Consider the following 19,391-nt stretch of genomic DNA (forward strand, 5'->3'; position numbering starts at 1 on the left):
GAAGACCAGTGGAATCCAGTGAATTTTATTTTGGGAGCTTCAATGATCATAGCCTAAGGTAAATATTCGGAGTAGAAAAGGCAATTAGAAACAAACCACTAATGAGATGTTTACTATCCACTGGTGAACTATACCAAGCTGTTGGCCAACTGCTGTTTGGAATTACAAGCTCTTGACTGACAACTGACATGTGGAAGAAAGAATTAGAGTTATGAATTTACAGAATAAACAAAGGGCAGACTATACTCCATGGTTACTTAACAGATTCTAACATGCCCATCTTTTTCTAGAGCAAATGTGCTGGCTCCCCAAGAAGACAGGCAAACCCTGCAGGCAGTGACCATGTATGATCTCCAACATCTAATGCGACTGCGGCCTACATTCCAACTTAACACTTTCACCTTTCTTATAAATGAAAACTACATAAATTGGATGCATTTAATCAGATTTTCTAATTTATAATTCAGTACAACAAAAATTGTCTTACCTTTGAAGCTGTGAGAAGCATCATTGTACACTTTTCCAGAACTGCCCTAGCTGCTGCCATTTTTGCCTTTTTCTTTTCATCTTTCAAATCCTACAAATGACATAAAATCACTGAGCAGGCTAAGATCGGGTAAACAATCCAATTTTTTGAAAAATCTTTCATTCAAAAATACTCAACATTTGGGAAATATCATTAAAAATGATAAAGTAGGGACTCCCTGGTGGTGCAAGGGGTTAAGCACCGCACTATGAAGCAGCACACAGCCTCTGCAGCACGAGTTCGATCCCCGGCCAGCCAGGGAGAAATCCACATGGTGCAGCAGAGCTCTCTTTCTCGCCCACTGCTCCCTCCAGCAGTGGATTTCAGTCAGTCTGTCTGTTCTGCTCCTCACTCTGTCTCTGGCGAATCCTCTCCAACCCCCCCCCCCAACACACACACACACACATCTCTGACCTGTACCCCAGCTCTTGTGTGCATAAATAAATAAATCTTTTTAAAAAGTGATAAAGTAAAAAAAGGCAGAATATAGTTTTATAAAATGTCGCCACTTTGATCAAAATGCAGTCACCCGATAGAGTGGAAAGAAACAAATGCCCTTAGTAAGCACACAGAACCAGGAACCGAGACCTGGGGGAGACCGCCACACTCTGGGGCCTGTCACACAGGATATTCTAAGGCCCATATCTACACATGTCACTAACCAGAAACAACCATCTTGTACATTACTTCATTGAAAGTGACTTATTCATTGGTCATTAGTTCCTTCAAAACAGATACTTAGAAGTCAACTCTTTTAGAGATCAAGTCTGATTAATCCCATCCAAGTACTTATTCACCTCAAATGAGGTCTATTTGTGGTAATCATAGCCAACTAGCTGCTCTGAAATGTTCTTAAGGTGTTTCTTGGGTATGTAATTTCCTCAACAGGATTGTGAAGGAAGCATTGTTGTTGTTTTTTTTTTTTTGAAAAATGAAGATTTATTTTAAAATATACAGTATTTATTTAATTACACTTTTCTTTCTATCTTGATCTTTCAGCTATGATCTTCTCTTTTTTTGTGGTTCCCCTAACAATTTTTTTTTGAACCAATACTCGTTTACAATGATGTTTGTGTTTTAGAGTGATTGGTTCTACATCTTCTCACCCACCACCCAAGCACCCCTAGTCCACCGCCATAGTCCACCCACTGTGTTCTCTCCCCGACACTTTATTCCTGCCCCTCCTCCTCCCTCTCTGGTAGCCTCAGTTCTACAGTCAGATTTCTACCATTTGTTATTTGTTTGGCTTTATCTGACCCTTGGTTTCATTTCTCTATATTTCACATGTAAGTGACACCATCAGGCATCTGTCTTTCCCCTTTACTTATTTCACTTAGCATAATCCCCTCCAGCTTCCCCCTTGTCTCAAATGGCAAGAATTTCATTTTTAATAGTTGAGTAGTAGTCTACTGTGCACATATACCACATCTTCCCAACCCACTCATCTGTTCTGGGCATTTAGGTTGTTTCCATGGCTTGGCTGATGTAAACAGGGAAGAACTCAGTTTTGATTTTTTTTCTTTTGTTTTCTCTACTTTTCTCTTCCTATAGCCCTTGACAGAATATGTGTTAATGCAATTTGGTCATAATCTGCTTATGATCATCTAAATCAGAGTTCAACAGACATTTTCAATAAAAGGCCAGATGATAATTGTATTATGCTTTCTAGGTCATGTGGTTTCTGTCAAAAGTACTCAATTCTGCCATTGTTGGTAAAAGTGCTGTAGATAAATATAAGCAAATGAACATGGCTGTGTTCCAATAAAAATTTACTTATGAACACTGAAATCTGTCATACTGTCAGTCCTTTTCCATTGGTGGGTTGAGTGAAAAGTCTTTTCTCACAAATAACAATGACTTAAAGTTTGAAAAATGATTTGCATTTTATTTGTTTAGCAAATCAGAATTCAAAGACATCTCTATATCATCACTCCCACTCACTCGCATCCCAATATAGCTTCTTCAATAGGAAAGAAAGTAACACAAAGTACATGAGAAACTATACACAACACAAAAGCTAATTCAATTCATATGGTCATACCCCAAAGGACTGTGTTGTACATCTAAATATCATCCATCATGAGCACCTGTCAAAAACAAAGGTTGAGGTCACCTCTAAAACTTCCATCCATTCTCTTGTCTTTATCATACTGGATAGTTCTTCTTGCATAACAACTGGTGGGTCTAGCTGACAGAGCCTCAAGAGTCTATGCCATACATAACACTTGATAGTCATCCATGACACCATTTATGTATGGTGATAAGTGATCGAAGGATGGCATCTCAGTCTGTTCCAGGCCTGGCCCATGGAACAAAACAGAGGTCTCAAGAAAACCCAGATGATCTAAGAAGTACTAAGTGAGGCGTCATGATCCAGTCTGCCCCTCTCCAGCCCAATACCCATGGTCCACCTCCAGCAGCAGCCAGTTCATGGCAAAGCCATATCATCTGTGATACCAAAGCATCTCAAGGCCACGAATTATATACTTAACCTGCTGACAAGATGGGTACTTAACCTGTTTGGATGACATATCCAAACACCCCAACCAGGAAAACTCAATCCTGGATATGGTAAGGACATCCACCTTCCTACACCTAGGAGCAGAGAGTCTAAATTAAGAAACAGACCTGATAAGAACTATAATGGTGCAGTTTGAGTATTACAGACTTTAGAATCAGACATAAAGAGTTGAATCTGCTGAAACAGCAACTTTAAGCACCTTTATTATCCTCTCAGGTTTAGTTTCCTCATGTGTAGAACAATTATAACGATACCTACCTTACAAATGTTTTCAAAAGTAAGTGAGATCATGTATATTGAGCACCTAAAACACAGTCAATGCAAATAAACACTGGGCTTGCATTATTACTGCTAATCTAATGTACAATAGTTACAGGAAGATATAATGGCAGAAAAACATAAAATAAATTACAGAAACAATAAAAAAAGAAATTAACAACAAAATATGAGAAGAATATATATGAGGACAAGTTATTTGCCTAGCTTTGGTTAAAGAGGCTAATGGAACATTTCATAAATGAGGAAGTACTTGAGCTGAACCTTGAAGGCAAGTATGACCTTTCCCAGTGTGTGTGGTGAGATCTGCTGTATATACAAGAAAAGACATACAGACCTACTCACTTTATCTTGGCTTATTTATGACAAAGGCTATAGATTTAGCAAGCAAAGAACTAACCCAAAGGATCACAAAGATCACACCTCCATTCTAATCAAAAAGTAAGAAGCATTTGAAGATTCTTAAATGGAAATACATACGTTTTGTCTATCTCCAGTTAGATGTGCAAACTCCACCATTTCATTTCCAAATTGACTGAATATCTGGACAAATTCTTGAAAGCTATTCACTTTCTCTAGTCTTTCCATAGTTGCAAGGACCTGAAAAAATAGACAATATCTTTATTGTCAAGTGTAGATGTGAAATAGATTGAGGCTGTCAACGCTAAATAGAGAGAAGGAAAAATAGAAACTCTAAATTCTAGGTGAAAGCGGAGATGGATTCAGACAACAGGACATAGAAAGAGGGGTCCAGGTAGCAAGATTCAAAGGTTAGAATCTTTTAGAAAACGATTTGTTTTTAGGATGAGGAGACGTGGGCTTACCTGAAAATCAAAAGGAAAAAGAGTAAAAGAAATGACTAAATATATAAGAGAAGATTGTGTAGCTAAGTCTGAAGGAGATAGGAATGAACAAGACAAGGTGATCAAATCTTCAGAGAAGTAGGAAGGGGTTGAGGATAAAAGAAGATACACAGAAGCTTTAAGGTCCAGTGAGCCAGAATCAGGGAACTCCATTAGTCTCAGAAAAGTGGGAGGAAGCTCATCTGTAGAGTAAGAATTTATGAGAAGGAAAACAATTTAGCTCAGTCAGGAACTGGCAAGAAGCTCTGGGCAGCCAGTGGTGAGCAGAAAGTGCGAACCTGTAGCAGAGCCAACAGGCAATGTGCTGTGTCTTCTTGACATTAGAAATAAAGTAAACAGAAGAGAAACACATTTTCAAAAACTTTTCTCTAAAATAACAGTACTGGATTAGGCTTTTGTCAGCACAAGATAGGTAAAGAAAACACAGATATCCTGTGTTTACTTATTTTTAATGAGGATATGATGGATGTTGGCATGCTAATCTGCCCTGGCAGCAAGGGAAATGTGGGCGACGAGCACAGATAAGGCAGATCGCCTTTACCTCACAGGACCTCCATCTTTCAAAGAGGAAGGGATTTTCCTGTCCTTTAGCACTGCCCCGTCTACCTCTCCCATTTCTTTTTCTCTTTACACATACACTTTTTGATTTACTCATCAGGTATTTCTGTCCTCAAACCCTGCTGGACCAGTCCTTCCCAGGCTGAGTGTCTCCTCTTTATCTAGGAAGTAACTCAGGGGAAGAAGTGAATGTACACGTCCTGGCTTCCCAGGACCATCATCTGAGAAGCTGTAAGAGTTCTACAGTGGCATTTAAATTTATACTGTAAGTTGTGTGATTATTCAGCAAAGTGTAGGGACTGTGCATATGGAAATTTTGTAGTATGGGTAACTGTGGTTGATTGAATTTTTTTCACAAGCTTACAGTTACTTTCTGATTTGGGGAACAAAGGGTACTAAGAAGTTCAGCATTTTTATCAACTAGACTTCTTCTAAAAACATTCTCATGGCATTCAGCTTTACTTCCATAATTTATACACATGGAGAGCTTTCACCAATTCACCTCTACAAATAGATAATGGTTTTCTGAGAAGAAATATTATTTGCATTCAAAAGGTTTGGCCCATCATTTAGAAATTACAGATATGGAAGAAACACCATGTTTAAACTATAGACAATTCGAATTATATAAACAATTAAAATAGACAAGCATTACCAAATTACCTGTCATTAACCTAAAAAAAAAAACTGCTTGGGCAACCCTGAAAGTATAGAAACACCTGAAAAGCAATACCTTATTTCTTGATGTGATTATCTGCTTAATGACTACCCGGTCTGCCAGCAACAACACTTTTGTTACTGAAGAAAGAAGCAATCTTGCAGCCTTTATAACGCCTGTTTTGTCTGTAAAAATTGTGATCTGGCCATCCGTTTCTGGATGATTCAAGCTGCTTACATCTGTAAGGGCTGCAATTGTTTCTCCTAATAAGAAAGGCAAAGGGAGAAAGTCAAATTGGGAACAAGACACATTTAAACTTAAGTCCTGACTTTTCTCTGATCTTGCAGGTAAAATGCTACATGAGTGGAAATGATTCAGAAGTCTCATGTCAGGAACAAGAAATTGCTTTTCCATGAGGAATACAAGTATTATCATAGAGGATCTTGCATGACAAAATAATCATACATTCTTAAGACTCGTGATGAACATTTGTCTTCATAGAGTCTAAAAAATGTTACAGGGCCTCTCTGGTGCCCTAGAGGTTAAGTCTCAGCACTATCACCCCTATGGCCTAAGTTCAATTCCTACCCAGAGAGCTAACAACCTACATGGCATAGCAGACCTCTCCTGTCTTGCCTGCTCTCCCCTCAGCAGTGTATTTCAGTAAATCCACATATTCTGTTCCCCACTCTGCCTCTGGTGAATCCTCTCACCCCCCACACCTCTGGCCTATACCCCAGTTCTTTTACACCAGGAAAAAAAAAAAAAGTTATAGCTTCTGTTTCCAATGGTATAGCAAACTACATTGTCGTATAAGATTCCTGCTCTACAAGACAGTCAGAGAAATCCCTGGAGCCAATAACCAAAGAATCTAAAAGCAGAATAATACGTAGGTTATAAGGATTGGGCTTCAAGGTGTTGTGGGTGACGGGTGGGCAGAGAAGGGAGGTGGAAGGTCAGTGCCTGCTTTAGGAGAGAAGAGAAGAGAGAAGACAAGGAGAGAAGACAAGGCTTTAGGCCCCAATGGGAGGCATACTCAATGAATAGGGGTTCTAGAACAATCACATGTAGAGAAAGAGAAAAAATAAGCAAGTTCATCTGTGGTTCAGCCTGAGCTCTGGGTGGGCAAATAAAACAAAGGAAGTCTCCCTCTTAAGAATTCAAACCACAAGCCAACCCTCACTCAGACCTACTATTTGAATTTACACTTTTTATGATCCCCAGCATAAACTGTTCTAGAAATGAACTTCCAACCTTCTAGAGAAATACTCTTCTTCATCATTGCTATCAAAGCTTTTGGTATCTGTAGAAGCGATTATTCATTGATAAAACAATATAAATATTTGTTCTCCTCAAAAGTGAAACCAACCTGTATTTTTTCCCAAACCTTACTGTTTAATGTAACAAGAGCTTAGAAAGCTAAGATAGAGAGCTAAGATAATTTTTTAGGAGCTAAATAAATCTGTGTATATAATGGATTGATTTTCTCACAGAAGCATAATGTCACTACTACTATATATACACAACAATATACCAGGCCACAGGTTAAGGATCTTATGTAAAAGTGTCTGAATTTTAATGGACAGATCACAGGGTTCGATATAACAAAAGTCAAAATTGAGAAAGATTAGTCAGGTAGAGCACATACAACAGACTGACTGGAAGGAAAGAGACTCAGAGCCAAGCTACAAATCCAGCAGTAATATGAATTATGGCTATGGAAGGGGCTTACTAACCAGGGCAATAAAAGAAAGATTATTCTGGAAATACTGAGATATGGTATATCATAACTTCATAATTTTATAAAGAAAACATAAAATTACTACATGAAAAGTGTAAGAAGGCAAGGAAAATTGGAAAAAAAAATGATTTCAAGGATGTAACCTTTAGTCATTTAAAGAAAATCAGAAGGACTTAGGAAGGGAGATGATAAATTTAGTTTTGGATGAGAGGACGTTGAAATGACAGAAGAAAACCCAAATGATGTGACACTAAATGTGGATTGATTATGTATGATGGCAAGAGCTAACATTCCATTCGCAGACGAAGCCTGTGGTAATCAGTCTCCAAGATGGCTCCCCACTATCCACCCCTAGAATCTACATCTTTGTTCCTCCCCTCCATACCATATCAGGGTTGGTGCCACACAGGTGTTGGTATGTCACTTGCGAGATTAGATTATAGATACTGAGACAGCTGTTTTGATTGCTCTTTCTGTCTGGCAGCAGCCTACTAACAAATTTTAAGTAGCTAAGAGGCAGAGTGGGAAGAAACAAAGGCCTCTGGCCAATAGCCAGCAAAGAAGTGGAGCCCCTCCAGTGACATAAGAGGGAGGGAGAACAGACCCTACAGCACAGTTAAGTCCTCAGATACCTGCAGGCCCACCCAATACCTTGATAGCAACCTCAGGAGAGACACTAAAGGAAAATCAACCTGCTAAACTGCTCCCTGATTCCTAATCCTCAGACTGTGTGTCTTTAATGTTTGACTTTTTTTTTTAAGTTGCTACATTTGGGTTAATTTGTTACAGTGATAGGTAACTAAAGCTTATATAGCAAAATATACAGAGAAAAAAGGAGTTTTAAACCAAACCTAATGCATGCAGAAAAGGGCAGAAGGAAAAATAACAGTTTACATTCTATCAGCAATAGCTAAAAGGATTAAAATGTTTCCTCTGTACTTGGGTAAAATGTCACTTCTTCCTGTAGCTCTCAATCAGCAAAGATATTACATATGAGCCAGCACAGATGGCATTATTTAACCTTGCCTTTTCTGACTAAACCTCAGGCATTTAACTCATGAATACATGGAAAGATAACATTTGGAGAGCTCCAACAATATAAAGTTGTTTAAAATGTAGACTGTTCAGATAGACAGTTCTCTGAAAAAGTCCTGAGGTGGTCTTACAGGTTCATGATCACCATTTTTAATTTGTTGGAGATAGTTAGCCAGTGTTGTATTTAAATGAAAAACCCAAAGTCAGTCAAACACAAATATTCATGGAGCTCCATAACATGCAAGAGGGCCTCCCTGGTGGCACAACCTAATGAAGCTGTCCGCAGCTTCTGCAGCACGAGTTCAATCCCCCAGCCAGCCAGGGAGCAACCCACATGGCACAGTAGACCTCTCCTGACTCACCCGCTGCTCTCCTCAACAGTGTATTTCAGTCAGTCTGCCTGCTCTGTTCCCCACTCTATCTGTTCTGTTCCCCATTCTGTCTCTGGTGAATCCTCTCATCCCCAACACCTCTGGCCTGTACCCCAGTTCTTGTATGCATGAATAAATAAATCTTTAAAAAAAAAAAAGTAAAACATGCAAGAGTCCAACACAGGGAATGAAAAGTAAAATAGAACAATTATGACAACTAATATTTATATTGAGCAACTTTTTGCATGCCAAATGCATTTCATCACAATACCTGTAAGACATTAACACTGTCCTTACTTTAGCAATGAGAAAACTGAGGTTTGAAAAACATTGAAGTTTGCCGGAACATCACACTGTTAGCAAGTGGAATTGGAATTGAAATCAACATCATCTGACTTCAAAGCCCTATCAAAGTTCCCTATCACTACTTTATATTATTTCCCTCAAAAGAATGCTAAATTGTCCAGAGGAAAAAGATATTATTAAAGGTTGAGTGGGTTAGAAACATTTCAGGAATGATTTGAATTCAGTCAAATTTGCATATATGAAGAGAAAATGGTGCTTTCATTTACTGCAACCTCTCATTCACTCTCTTTCTTGAAGAGGAGGTTCTGAAGAAGGGAAAGGCATTTCAGAAAAGAAGAGGCTGCATGTGAGCCCATGATATCACAGGGCTTCCATAGTCTTCCTGGGGCTGTCTCAGCCGACCACACCAGCAGAGAGCTCCAGTCTATTTGAATGGGGTCACACCCTCTTTCCTTACACACCACACTGCCAACAAGGTGAGGGGCACTCTAATGCCCTTTCATTACCAAGCCCCTACTCCTGCTTTAGTGAAGGGTTGCTCTAGGAAGGAGTGATATGAAGAGTATCTCCACATCTCCAGTGAATTGTCCTTTGCATTATGTAACATTCGTTGTGTAAGCACCCACACAGTAATTGAGTGCCAGGAAAAAAGTGGCTCTACTCTTGAAAAGCTGGTTTGTTTCCTTCCAACAATGAGAATTATATAACCCTTTCTTTCCCACATTTTTGTCTCACCTTCCAGGAAATCCAAAGATAAATTTCATGCTTAGCTAGAGTGACAAAGTTGGCCAAAGTTTTGTATATTTATTTTCATCTCCCATTTTAATGGAGTTATTGCACACATACCTTTTACTTAAAGAAAGCTGTTGCAAATATTTTTAAAATGTATTAAAATAAGGCCTCCCTGGTTGCCTAGGAGTTAAGTCTCAGTGCTACCACCACCACAGCCTGAGTTCAATCCCTGGCCAAGGAGCTAAGCCACATGGCGCAGCTGCCCCCCTCAGCAATGTATTTCCGTAGATCCATCTGTTCTGCTTTCCACACTGTCTCTGGTGAATCCTTTCATCCCCCCACACACCTCTGGCCTGCACCCCAGTTCTATGCAGAAATAAATAGAATCTTTAAAAATAAATAGAATGTAGGGCCTCCCCAGTGGCGCAGCAGTTGAGCGCTGGGTTGGGAAGCTGCCTGCAGCTTCTGCAGTGCTGGTTCGATCCCCAGCTGCTCCCCAGCCACGGGAGGAGGGTCCCACATGGCACGCAGACCTCTCCTGCCGCCCGCTGCTCCCCTCAGCAGTGTACTTCGGTCCTTCTGCTTGCTCTGCTCCCTGCTCTGGCTCTGATGAATTTGCTCACCCTCCCGCGCTTCTGACTATACCCAGTGCTTGCATAAATAAATAAATAAATAAATAAATAAATAAATAAATAAATCTTTAAAAAAAATAAATAGAATGTAAGAAAATATAGCTTATGAAAATAAGGCCATCCCCTTACCCACATAAAATCTCTATCCCAGTGAGCAGCTAGAAAACCAAGAGTCAACCCAGAATCCTCCCTTTTGTTTAATCAGTAACCAAGAGCTATCCACTTAACCATCTTAATGAGTATTTTGTGTACCTTCCTGCTCTAGATTCCAATGACACTGCCTTGGATTAGCCTGGTTTATTGTAAAAAGCTTCCAAAATAATTTCCCTGCTTTTAGTCTCAACTCTCAATCAAATTTAATTCATTCAATTCCTCCAGAATTAAATAGATTTCTTTTTTTTTTCCTAGAATAGATTTCTAACACAAAACTATATGTTTTTCATCTGGCTCAAAACTCCTCATCTGTTATCTATAGCATAACAACTGAGGTTTTTCATACAACACAAAGAATATGATGTGACTGAACCCTTTGTAGTTACTTGGTCATATCTCTCTCACTCCCTTCTCTTTGTGATGACCCTCCAAATACACCTGGCTCCACGTCACCCATTTCAGTCAACAGCACTGCCATTTACCCAGCTGTTCATACTCCAATCCTTGGAGTTGTCCATGACTCTTCTTTCAGACATATCCTACATCCAAACTACCAGCAAATCCTACCAGTACTGACTTGATACTATATGCAAATACAATCAGCTTTCACCACCCCAAATGCTATCACCTAATCCAAGTCACCATCATCTATCATCTGGACAACCTCCTACATGGACTCTGATTTTCCCTTATACCTCCTAAGACTGATACACTACATAAAAGCCATCAGTCATCCTTTTGAATGATTAATAAGATTCTGTCACCACTTATACAAAACCTCCCCCTTGTTTCCCCATACACTCAGAACAACAGTCCAAAGTTCCTATCTTTTCCCAAAAGACTGTCCCCAGTTTTGCTCTTTTTACCAGAAATGCCCTTCCCCCAGCTATTTGTATAGCTGGGCCCTCATTGCATTGCAGACTCTGCCCCAGTGTTCCTTCCTTAGAGGAACTTCCTGAATCTCCATCTCAGCAATTTCTTAACTAGGAGTTGTTTTGACTCTGCAAACAACATTCCACAATGTTTGGAGACATTTTTGTTTACCACAATGGGGGAAGAGGAGATCTAGAGGCACTTAATAGGTAGAAGCTACAGATTCTATGAAACTCTCTACAATGCACAAGAAAGCCCCCCAACTCCAACAAAGACTTATTAACAAAGAATTATTCAGCCCAAAAGGTCAATAGCACAAAACATGATAAACTCTGTCCTCCCTAAAATACACTGTCATTGGTCTACTAATACTTATTCTGTATTATTTTCTTAAGGATAACTACCACTACCTGACATTATTTACTCATTTATTCATACATTCATTCATGGCTTTGCTCACTAAAGGGGGGTTATGTCTCCCTCACTAGAATGCAAGTTCCATGAGGGCAGACTGTTGACTGATTTGTACATTCAATGTTTGTATGCACTAAAAGAATGCCTGACACATAGCCAGCACTTGGTAAATATTTATTGAGAGAATAAATGGAAAAGTGATACTTCAACAAAGTTGAAATATTTATATGCATCAAACATGCCAGGTTCACTCTGGTTTCTGTGCCATCACCTACAGAGAACCGCGGGACACTGTGAAGTTTGAAGTCACTGTCATTTGTCTGCGGTAGCATGCAGGAACATGCTAATTTTCATTCCCACTTCTGGCATGGTGGCAAGTAAACTCTATGCTCCTCAAGGGTAGAGTCCAGGGACTCACACTCCTCTGTATCGCCCACATTTTAATGACTTGCTGGCAGTGCTGGTAGTCTACTACCTTGCCTAGTGAAAGAGTTCAGTGTTTCAGATTTAGGACTTGACCCAAGAAAAGTTCAATAATACAAGAAGCTAGTCCAGGTCCTTAATATCCGAAGCAACTAGAATCACAAGACTAAAAGCATAGTATACATCTTGACTCAAAATAAAACAGTCATTTGTCATCATATCCAAAGCAATACAATTAACATAAAGAGGTTTCAATATACACATACCTGCTTGTTTAGCTTCAATACAGGCAATATTTATTTCTTCTTTCAAATCCCGGTTTTCATTGGCTATAGCTTCCCCTACTTTAACAAATCTTCCAACTGCCAGGTTGACAGCTTGTCCTACACGCTGAATTGCTTGTAGAGTTTTGTCAGACTTTTTGGTATTATCTTTATGATTAATAAGTGTGGTGATCTAAAAATAAAAATAAAAGAAACTTGCTTAAATTTTATCTCAACAGCTTTTTAAAAAAAGATTTATTTATTTATGCATACAAGAATTGGGGTGTAGGCCAGAGGTACAGGGGGTGAGAGGATTCACCAGAGACAGATTGGGGAGCAGAACAGGCAGATCTACTGAAATACACTGCTGAGGGGAGCAGTGGTGAGACAGGAGAGGTCTGCTGTGCCATGTGGGTCAGCTCCCAGGCTGGGTATAGAACTCATGCTGCAGTGACTGGTGATAGCTTAATAGCACTGAGACTTAACCCCTGCACCACCACAGAAGCTCTCTAGAAATAATTGTTTTAAAAAGAAAAGGGGAGGGGAGGGCCTCCCTGGTGGCACAGCGGGTTGAACAACACGTTGTGAAGCTGTCCGCAGCCTCTGCAGCGTGGGTTCAGTTCCCAGCCGGCCAGGGAGAGACCCACATGGCGCGGCAGACCTCTCCTGCCTCACCCACTGCTCCCCTTAGCAGTGCCTTCAGTCATCTACCTGTTCTGCTCCCCGCTGTCTCTGGTGAATTCTCTCACCCTCCCAAGCCTCTGGCCTGTACCCCAGCTCTTGTATAAATAAATAAATCTTTTTTAAAAAAAAGAAAAAGAAAAGTGGGGGGAAGGAAAGTGGGGAAGCAGTTCCCTGAAGAACGAGACTGCCCTATTTTAGAAGTGAGGTAAGGTCAGAAATAGTTAATAACAGTGGGCTAGAAGGCAAGTGTAACACCAAAATCCAACAGATGGGTAGGGGCCAGCTACATAGGGCTGTGAATTGGAGTAGTTTGTGTTCTATTGTAAGTGTGTGAGGAAAACTTTTTAAGCAGAAAATGGCATATTCTCTGTAGTAGTTTTTGAATATGTCTACAAAATAAATCTCTTAATAGTTCTCCTTTCTAGCAGTGGATCTTCCCTTCTCTAACATTAAATGTGGGCTGAACTTACTTCTAATGAGCAGAATAAAGTGGAACCAAAGGTATGCTTCGAAGCACTTTGTAACTTCTGTCTTTCTCTCTGGGATCACTCACTGTGGGAGAAAACCAGCTACTGCATTATAGGGGACATCAAGCATTTCTATAGAGAACCCCACATGGTAAAAACTGAGGCATCCTGCCAGTGGCAAGTTAGTAAACTTGAGAACATATTATCCAGTCCTAGTCAAGTCTTATGATTATTGTGGGTTCAGTCAGTATCTGGACGTCAATCTCGTGATACTACTTTGTTGAGAAATTTTGCAGTTTTTCATGAGGAATAATGGCTTATGGTTTTCCTTTTATGGTCCCCACCCTCACCCCAGACTAAGGACTACAAAGTGTTACAGGGCTACCCCAATGTGAAATGAGACTATAAATTCCATAATGTCATCACCACTGAAGGAGGATTGTTGGGGACTGAGGGTGGAGTTAAGCAACCAGGTTTTGTATATTACCAGACAGGTGGGCCTTGGGGGTCCTTGGTTTTGTGCTGGCTTTCAGCTTATTATTGGGGTTCCAGTTCAGTGGAATTGGCAGGACGCATTCACCAATTTATTTCTCTCTCTCTTTCTCCCTAAATTATTCATTTTTTCATTTCTCCTTTTTTGTAAATAAACCCTTTATTAACCTTTTTGTGTATGCCTGAGGTTGAGTCTCATTGTAAGTCTCATTATAAGTCCCTCTTATGCGCGTAGGTGAGTCAGTCACCCATTTCACAGTGGGGTAGCCCTCTAACATTTTATTGTACACTAAGTCCTAATATCATTGATAGGTTCCTGGGAAGTGTGACTTGAAGTGAAATGACATATAACAAAAGCAAATCCTTGAATAACATTGTTTCATTAATCTTGACCCATGATTTTTCTTTCCTCATCAAAGGTATAACAAGGGATGTTTTCTGAGGGCCTGCCATAGTGTCCTCACCCAGCTTTGGTATCAGGATAATGCTGGTCAAGGTTATACTTTCAAATACTACCCATAATGCCTCACAAAACCCCAATAAAATATCATGCTAAAAATACTAATATACTAGTAGTACTAATATCCTCATTTTGCAAATGAGGAAACTTGACATCACACACAGTAAAGAAAAAGGACAATGAAGAAGTCAGAGAGTTAAGATCTAACTCCAGATATTCTGACTCCAGAGCTTACCTACAAAACCACTTAGTCATTCTGCCTTCTTGGCCTCTGCTGGAAGATTACATGAAAAATTCAAATAGTGTGTTGACCACAGCACTCAGCTTATAGTAAGCATTCAGTTAAGGTTATACTTATCTCTCTCAGTTAATCCTTAGATATTACTAGAGGTAAGAAAACTGGGACTGAATAAAATTAAGTACATGGCTCACACAGCTAGAAAGTGGCCAAGTTTATCTGACACCAAAATCTTGCTAGAACTCTTCCCTTTAATGAAGATTTTCAATCTTTCTGATTTTTTGGGAGGGGAGGAGAATACTTTATCAAAATAAAATATTACCTAAAAGCTCATTTGGTAATCAAGTCAAAGAAGAATTGCTATCGATGAATTTTGAGGATGACTAAGGTTTGTGAGGTCCGGAGGCAAGGAAACATATATGAATCTTATTCAAACCAGCTTAATCCTTCTCCATACTTCACAGACCCTGGGAGTTCTGAGCACCACCTGGAGAGCAGAGCCCTTGACTACCATCTACGACAAAAGGAGGACCTTGAAAAGCACTGGATTTGAAATGGAGTTTAAGTTGTATTTATTTGTATTTTACTTATACACAGTTTTAAATTTTCAGTTAAAAAGCAAAGATCGCAGTTTAGGCTAAAGTACCAACTATTGTTCCCTTCTGAAACACACATTTTGCTTTCCTACAAGCATTCTCCCCGGTACATAATTAGGGATAATTAGGCGTGGCTGTCTTCCTCTTACTCAAAGCAATTTGGAAGATGTTCAATCCAAATACAGCTATGTCTTTTAAACTGATATTTAGAGTAACCAAGTCAATTTTAAAATTCCATATTAAAAGATCTACTTATGTCCTATAATTATTTTTGAGCTTTTTAAAGGGAAGGCTCAAAAATTATAAATGTTGATTGTTAAAAAAAGATGGGAAATTTTTTAAAAGCCTAAATAAATATAACCCATAATGCCACCATATTGTACATATTTTGGCACAATTCTTTTCAGTATTATTTTAGTGGTATATATACTCAAACACACAGCTTTACAAAATTGAGATTAATTTTCAATTTCCTTATCAAAAAAAAGACTAGTTAATAGTTAACATTTAACCTTAAGCACAACCATAGCATCCTACCCACCTATCCATATTTTACATGTATTAATTAATTTAATGCTTACATTTATATGAGGTTGATGCAATTATTACCTTCATTTTACAGATAAAGAACCTGAAATTTGAAGAGGTGAGAATTTGCCCAAAGTCACAAAACCAGTAAGCTGTGTATCCTCTTAATCAGTATGCTGCCTTTTCCTCAGATAATGCGCCAAATAAATTTTTAGCAAAAATAAATTGGAAATGACACCCTGGAGTTGCCCTGACACCAGTCTGGAAAATGCCTGAATGAAGGGAAAAAGTGGACAGAGAAGGCATCCATTCCATGGGAAAGAAAGAGGATCTGCTACATAGGACTCCACTGTGGAATAAAAGAATAAGAATGAGGACTTACCTGATAAGGTCTAACAAAGGGTGTCAAAAAATAACAATCTCTAGTAAATTGTGTCCTAACAATTAAGAACATGAATTCTGATAGGCTTGAGTTCTGGCTCTGCCATGTGACTTTGTGGCAAGTTATCTCACCTTTCTGTGACTCAGTGTTCTCATCTGTAAAAACAGGGACAATAACAGAACTCATCTTGCCAGGAGACAAGAAATCAAGTGAAGACCAGGGAAGGGATAAAATGGTAGTGACCTAGATGAAAGAACAAAGCCTTAATACCCTGGGACCTGAAGAATAAAGGAACCAACCCAGGACAGAGATGGTCTTGGAATTTATCAGTAAGTCCTCCAAAACATTAGATATAAAAAACTGCCAATCAGAGCCTCCCTGGTGGCACAAGGGTTTAAGACACAGCATTGTGAAGCTATCCATAGCCACTGCAGTATGAATTCAATCCCCTGCTGGCCAGGGAGCTACCCACATAGTGCGGCAGACCTCTCCTGACTCGCCCGCTGCTCCCATCAGCAGTGTATTTCAGTCAATCCACCTGTTCTGTTCTCCGCTCTGCCTCTGGCGAATCCTCTCAAGCCCCCCCTCCCCCACACACACACACCTCTGCCTATACCCCAGTTCTTGTATGCATAAATAAATCATATTTTTAAAAAAATTGCTAATCAGCTACAGAAACCAATATGGAAGAAAACACATCAAATCAAGAGAGGTGCTTTAAAATAGGCACTTACTTTTTTTTTTAAGATTTATTTATTTATTTATACAAGAACCAGGGTACAGGTCAGATTCGCGGGAGGGTAAGAGGATTCACCAGGGACAGAGCAGGGAACAGAACAGGCAGACTGATGAAATACACTGCTGAGGGGAGCTATGGGTGCGACAGGAGAGGTCTGCCACGCCATGTGGGACCCTCGTCGGCGGGCCAGGATCGAACCAACGCTGCAGAGGCTGCGGACAGCTTCACAGTGCGGTGCTCAACTGCCTGCGCCACCAGCGGAGGCCCTAAAATAGGCACTTACTTAATATACCATTTTACTGTTTGAATTATGTGTTTTACCTTTGCAATGAAAAACACACATATAACAAAATACACATCAGTAAAAGAAGACCCCAAATGCCTTCTATTTATCTCCAAATTAGAGAGACAAAGATCCTAGAAAGCTTCTAGGACAACACACAGAGGTATGGGAAGAGTAGTTGAGCTACCTTAGAACTATAAAGGGTCCGTACAATAGTGAGTGAAATACATCTATCACAGACAGGAAAAGATTAGTGGGTGTTAGAATAAATTCCACACTAGGGTGGAGCCGTGTGGCAGATATCTCTCTTCCCTTCCTTGAATAAAAACATTCTAAGACTGGGACGGGGATTTTGACAGGAAGAATAAAGCCATTATTAAAGAAAGTGGGAAGCTGCTTCCAGAAAATGTTTCAGCCCAGGGATCTTTTTAAAAAATGAATGAATGAAAAGTATATAATAAATGAGTGTAAATAACATATATGCTTAACAGTATAAAGAAATGAAAAGACACATTCACCCATCACCAAGCTTACGAGAACTTTCCAGTGTCTCTGACAATCCATGGGCCCTTTGCATATCCCCCTCTTTTTACAGCACCCTCCCTTGTCCCAGAAGAAACCACTCTCCAGATTTTGTGTCCCTTAACACAATGATTGCACATGTCATATCCATAAATAATGATTTTGCTTTGTCTATGTTTTAACCTTTAAATTTTCTTTTGCTCAACATTATGTTTTTTAGATTCATTCATACTGCTAATTACAGCTGCAGTTCATTCATTTTCCCAATGCATAGGATCTCATGTCATGAACACAGCACAAGTTAAACATTCTACTATTAAAAGACATTTTGGGGGCCTCCCCTGGTGGCGCAGCGGTTGAGCGCTGGGCTGTGAAGCTGCCTGCAGCCTCTGCAGCTCCGGTTTGATCCCCGGCTGCTCCCCGGCCACCTGAGGGAGGGTCCCACATGGCGCGCAGACCTCTCCTGCCAACCGTTGCTCCCCTCAGCAGTGTGCTTCGGTCCTTCTGCCTGCTCTACTCCCTGCTCTGGCTCTGGTGAATTCTCTCACCCACACGCGCTTCTGACTATACCCAGTGCTTGTATAAATAAATAAATAAATAATAAATAAAAAAAAAATAAAAAAGACATTTTGGTAGTTTCCATTTGGGGGGCCATTATAAGTAAAAAGACTGTCAGCGTTACAATCCATGCTTCTAACACATTTGCAGATTTTCTAGGGGTGTGTAATTGCTGAGCCATTGGTGATAGCCACCTGCAACCTGAACAGATTACACACAACCATTTCCCACAGTAGTTGGACAATGGATATTTTCCATCAGTTCCACATTCCTCACCAACACTGTTCTCATTGTGGTTGGAACTTCTGTGACACTGATTTCTGATGAAGTTGAAGAACTTTTCACATATCTTTCAGCCATCTGCTTCCTCTTCTGTGAAGACTATTTTACCAATTTTAAGGAGTAATCTTATTTTTGTCTCATTGGAGACCTTTATATATTCTGGGTACTACCAATCATTTGCTGGTTATTTGTGATGCAGTCAGTTTCTCCCACTTCATGACTTATCCCTCTCAATTTTGATGAACAGAGGTGCATCATTTTAATGGAGTTACATTTATCAATCTTTGCTTAGAGTAGTACTTTTGATGTATTTAGAAATCCTTTCCCACCATGAAGTGGCAAAAATATTGCCCTACCTATTTTTTGTAAGTATTTTAAGTTTGCACTGCTGTATTGACGTCCTTAATCCATCTGGAATTGATTTTTTACATATGTGAGACACATCCAATTTCATTATTTCTGTTTAAGAAAAACCAATTATATTTGCCCCATTTTAAAAAAAGGTTCTTCAATTCCCCATTGACAAATCTTTAATTTATCAAGTTACCTAGATATGTGGATCTGTTTCTCGGTTCTCTATTCTGTTTCACTGGTTATCTGCCTACCTCTGTTTTTAAACCCACCTTGTCTTAATTACTATAGATATTTATAATAAGTCTTACATTAAGCAAGCTCACCCACCTTCTTCCTCTGCTCTTTATTTTTGGCTCTTTGTTCCTTCATACAAATTTTAGAATTTTATTAAATTCTACTCAAAAATCCTACTGAAATTTTCATTGATATTGCATTAAATTTACAGATCAATAGGGAAAATG

The 19,391-nt window shown here is 39.5% G+C and overlaps 1 protein-coding gene across 1 annotated transcript in view; it reads right to left on the minus strand.

Moving 5' to 3' along the window:
* Positions 1-19,391, minus strand: part of CTNNAL1 (catenin alpha like 1) — a gene marked incomplete at both ends in the record, with an annotated part of 49,395 nt that overhangs the window by 25,976 nt on the left and 4,028 nt on the right. The window contains 4 exons of the mRNA XM_084237801.1: positions 488-577; positions 3,804-3,923; positions 5,478-5,665; positions 12,349-12,538. Coding sequence (XP_084093927.1) covers positions 488-577; positions 3,804-3,923; positions 5,478-5,665; positions 12,349-12,538 — 588 coding nt within the window. The remainder of the gene's footprint in view (positions 1-487; positions 578-3,803; positions 3,924-5,477; positions 5,666-12,348; positions 12,539-19,391) is intronic.

The sequence above is a fragment of the Talpa europaea genome (genome assembly GCF_964194135.1).
Source record: "Talpa europaea genome assembly, chromosome: 7".
Lineage (NCBI taxonomy): Eukaryota > Metazoa > Chordata > Mammalia > Eulipotyphla > Talpidae > Talpa > Talpa europaea.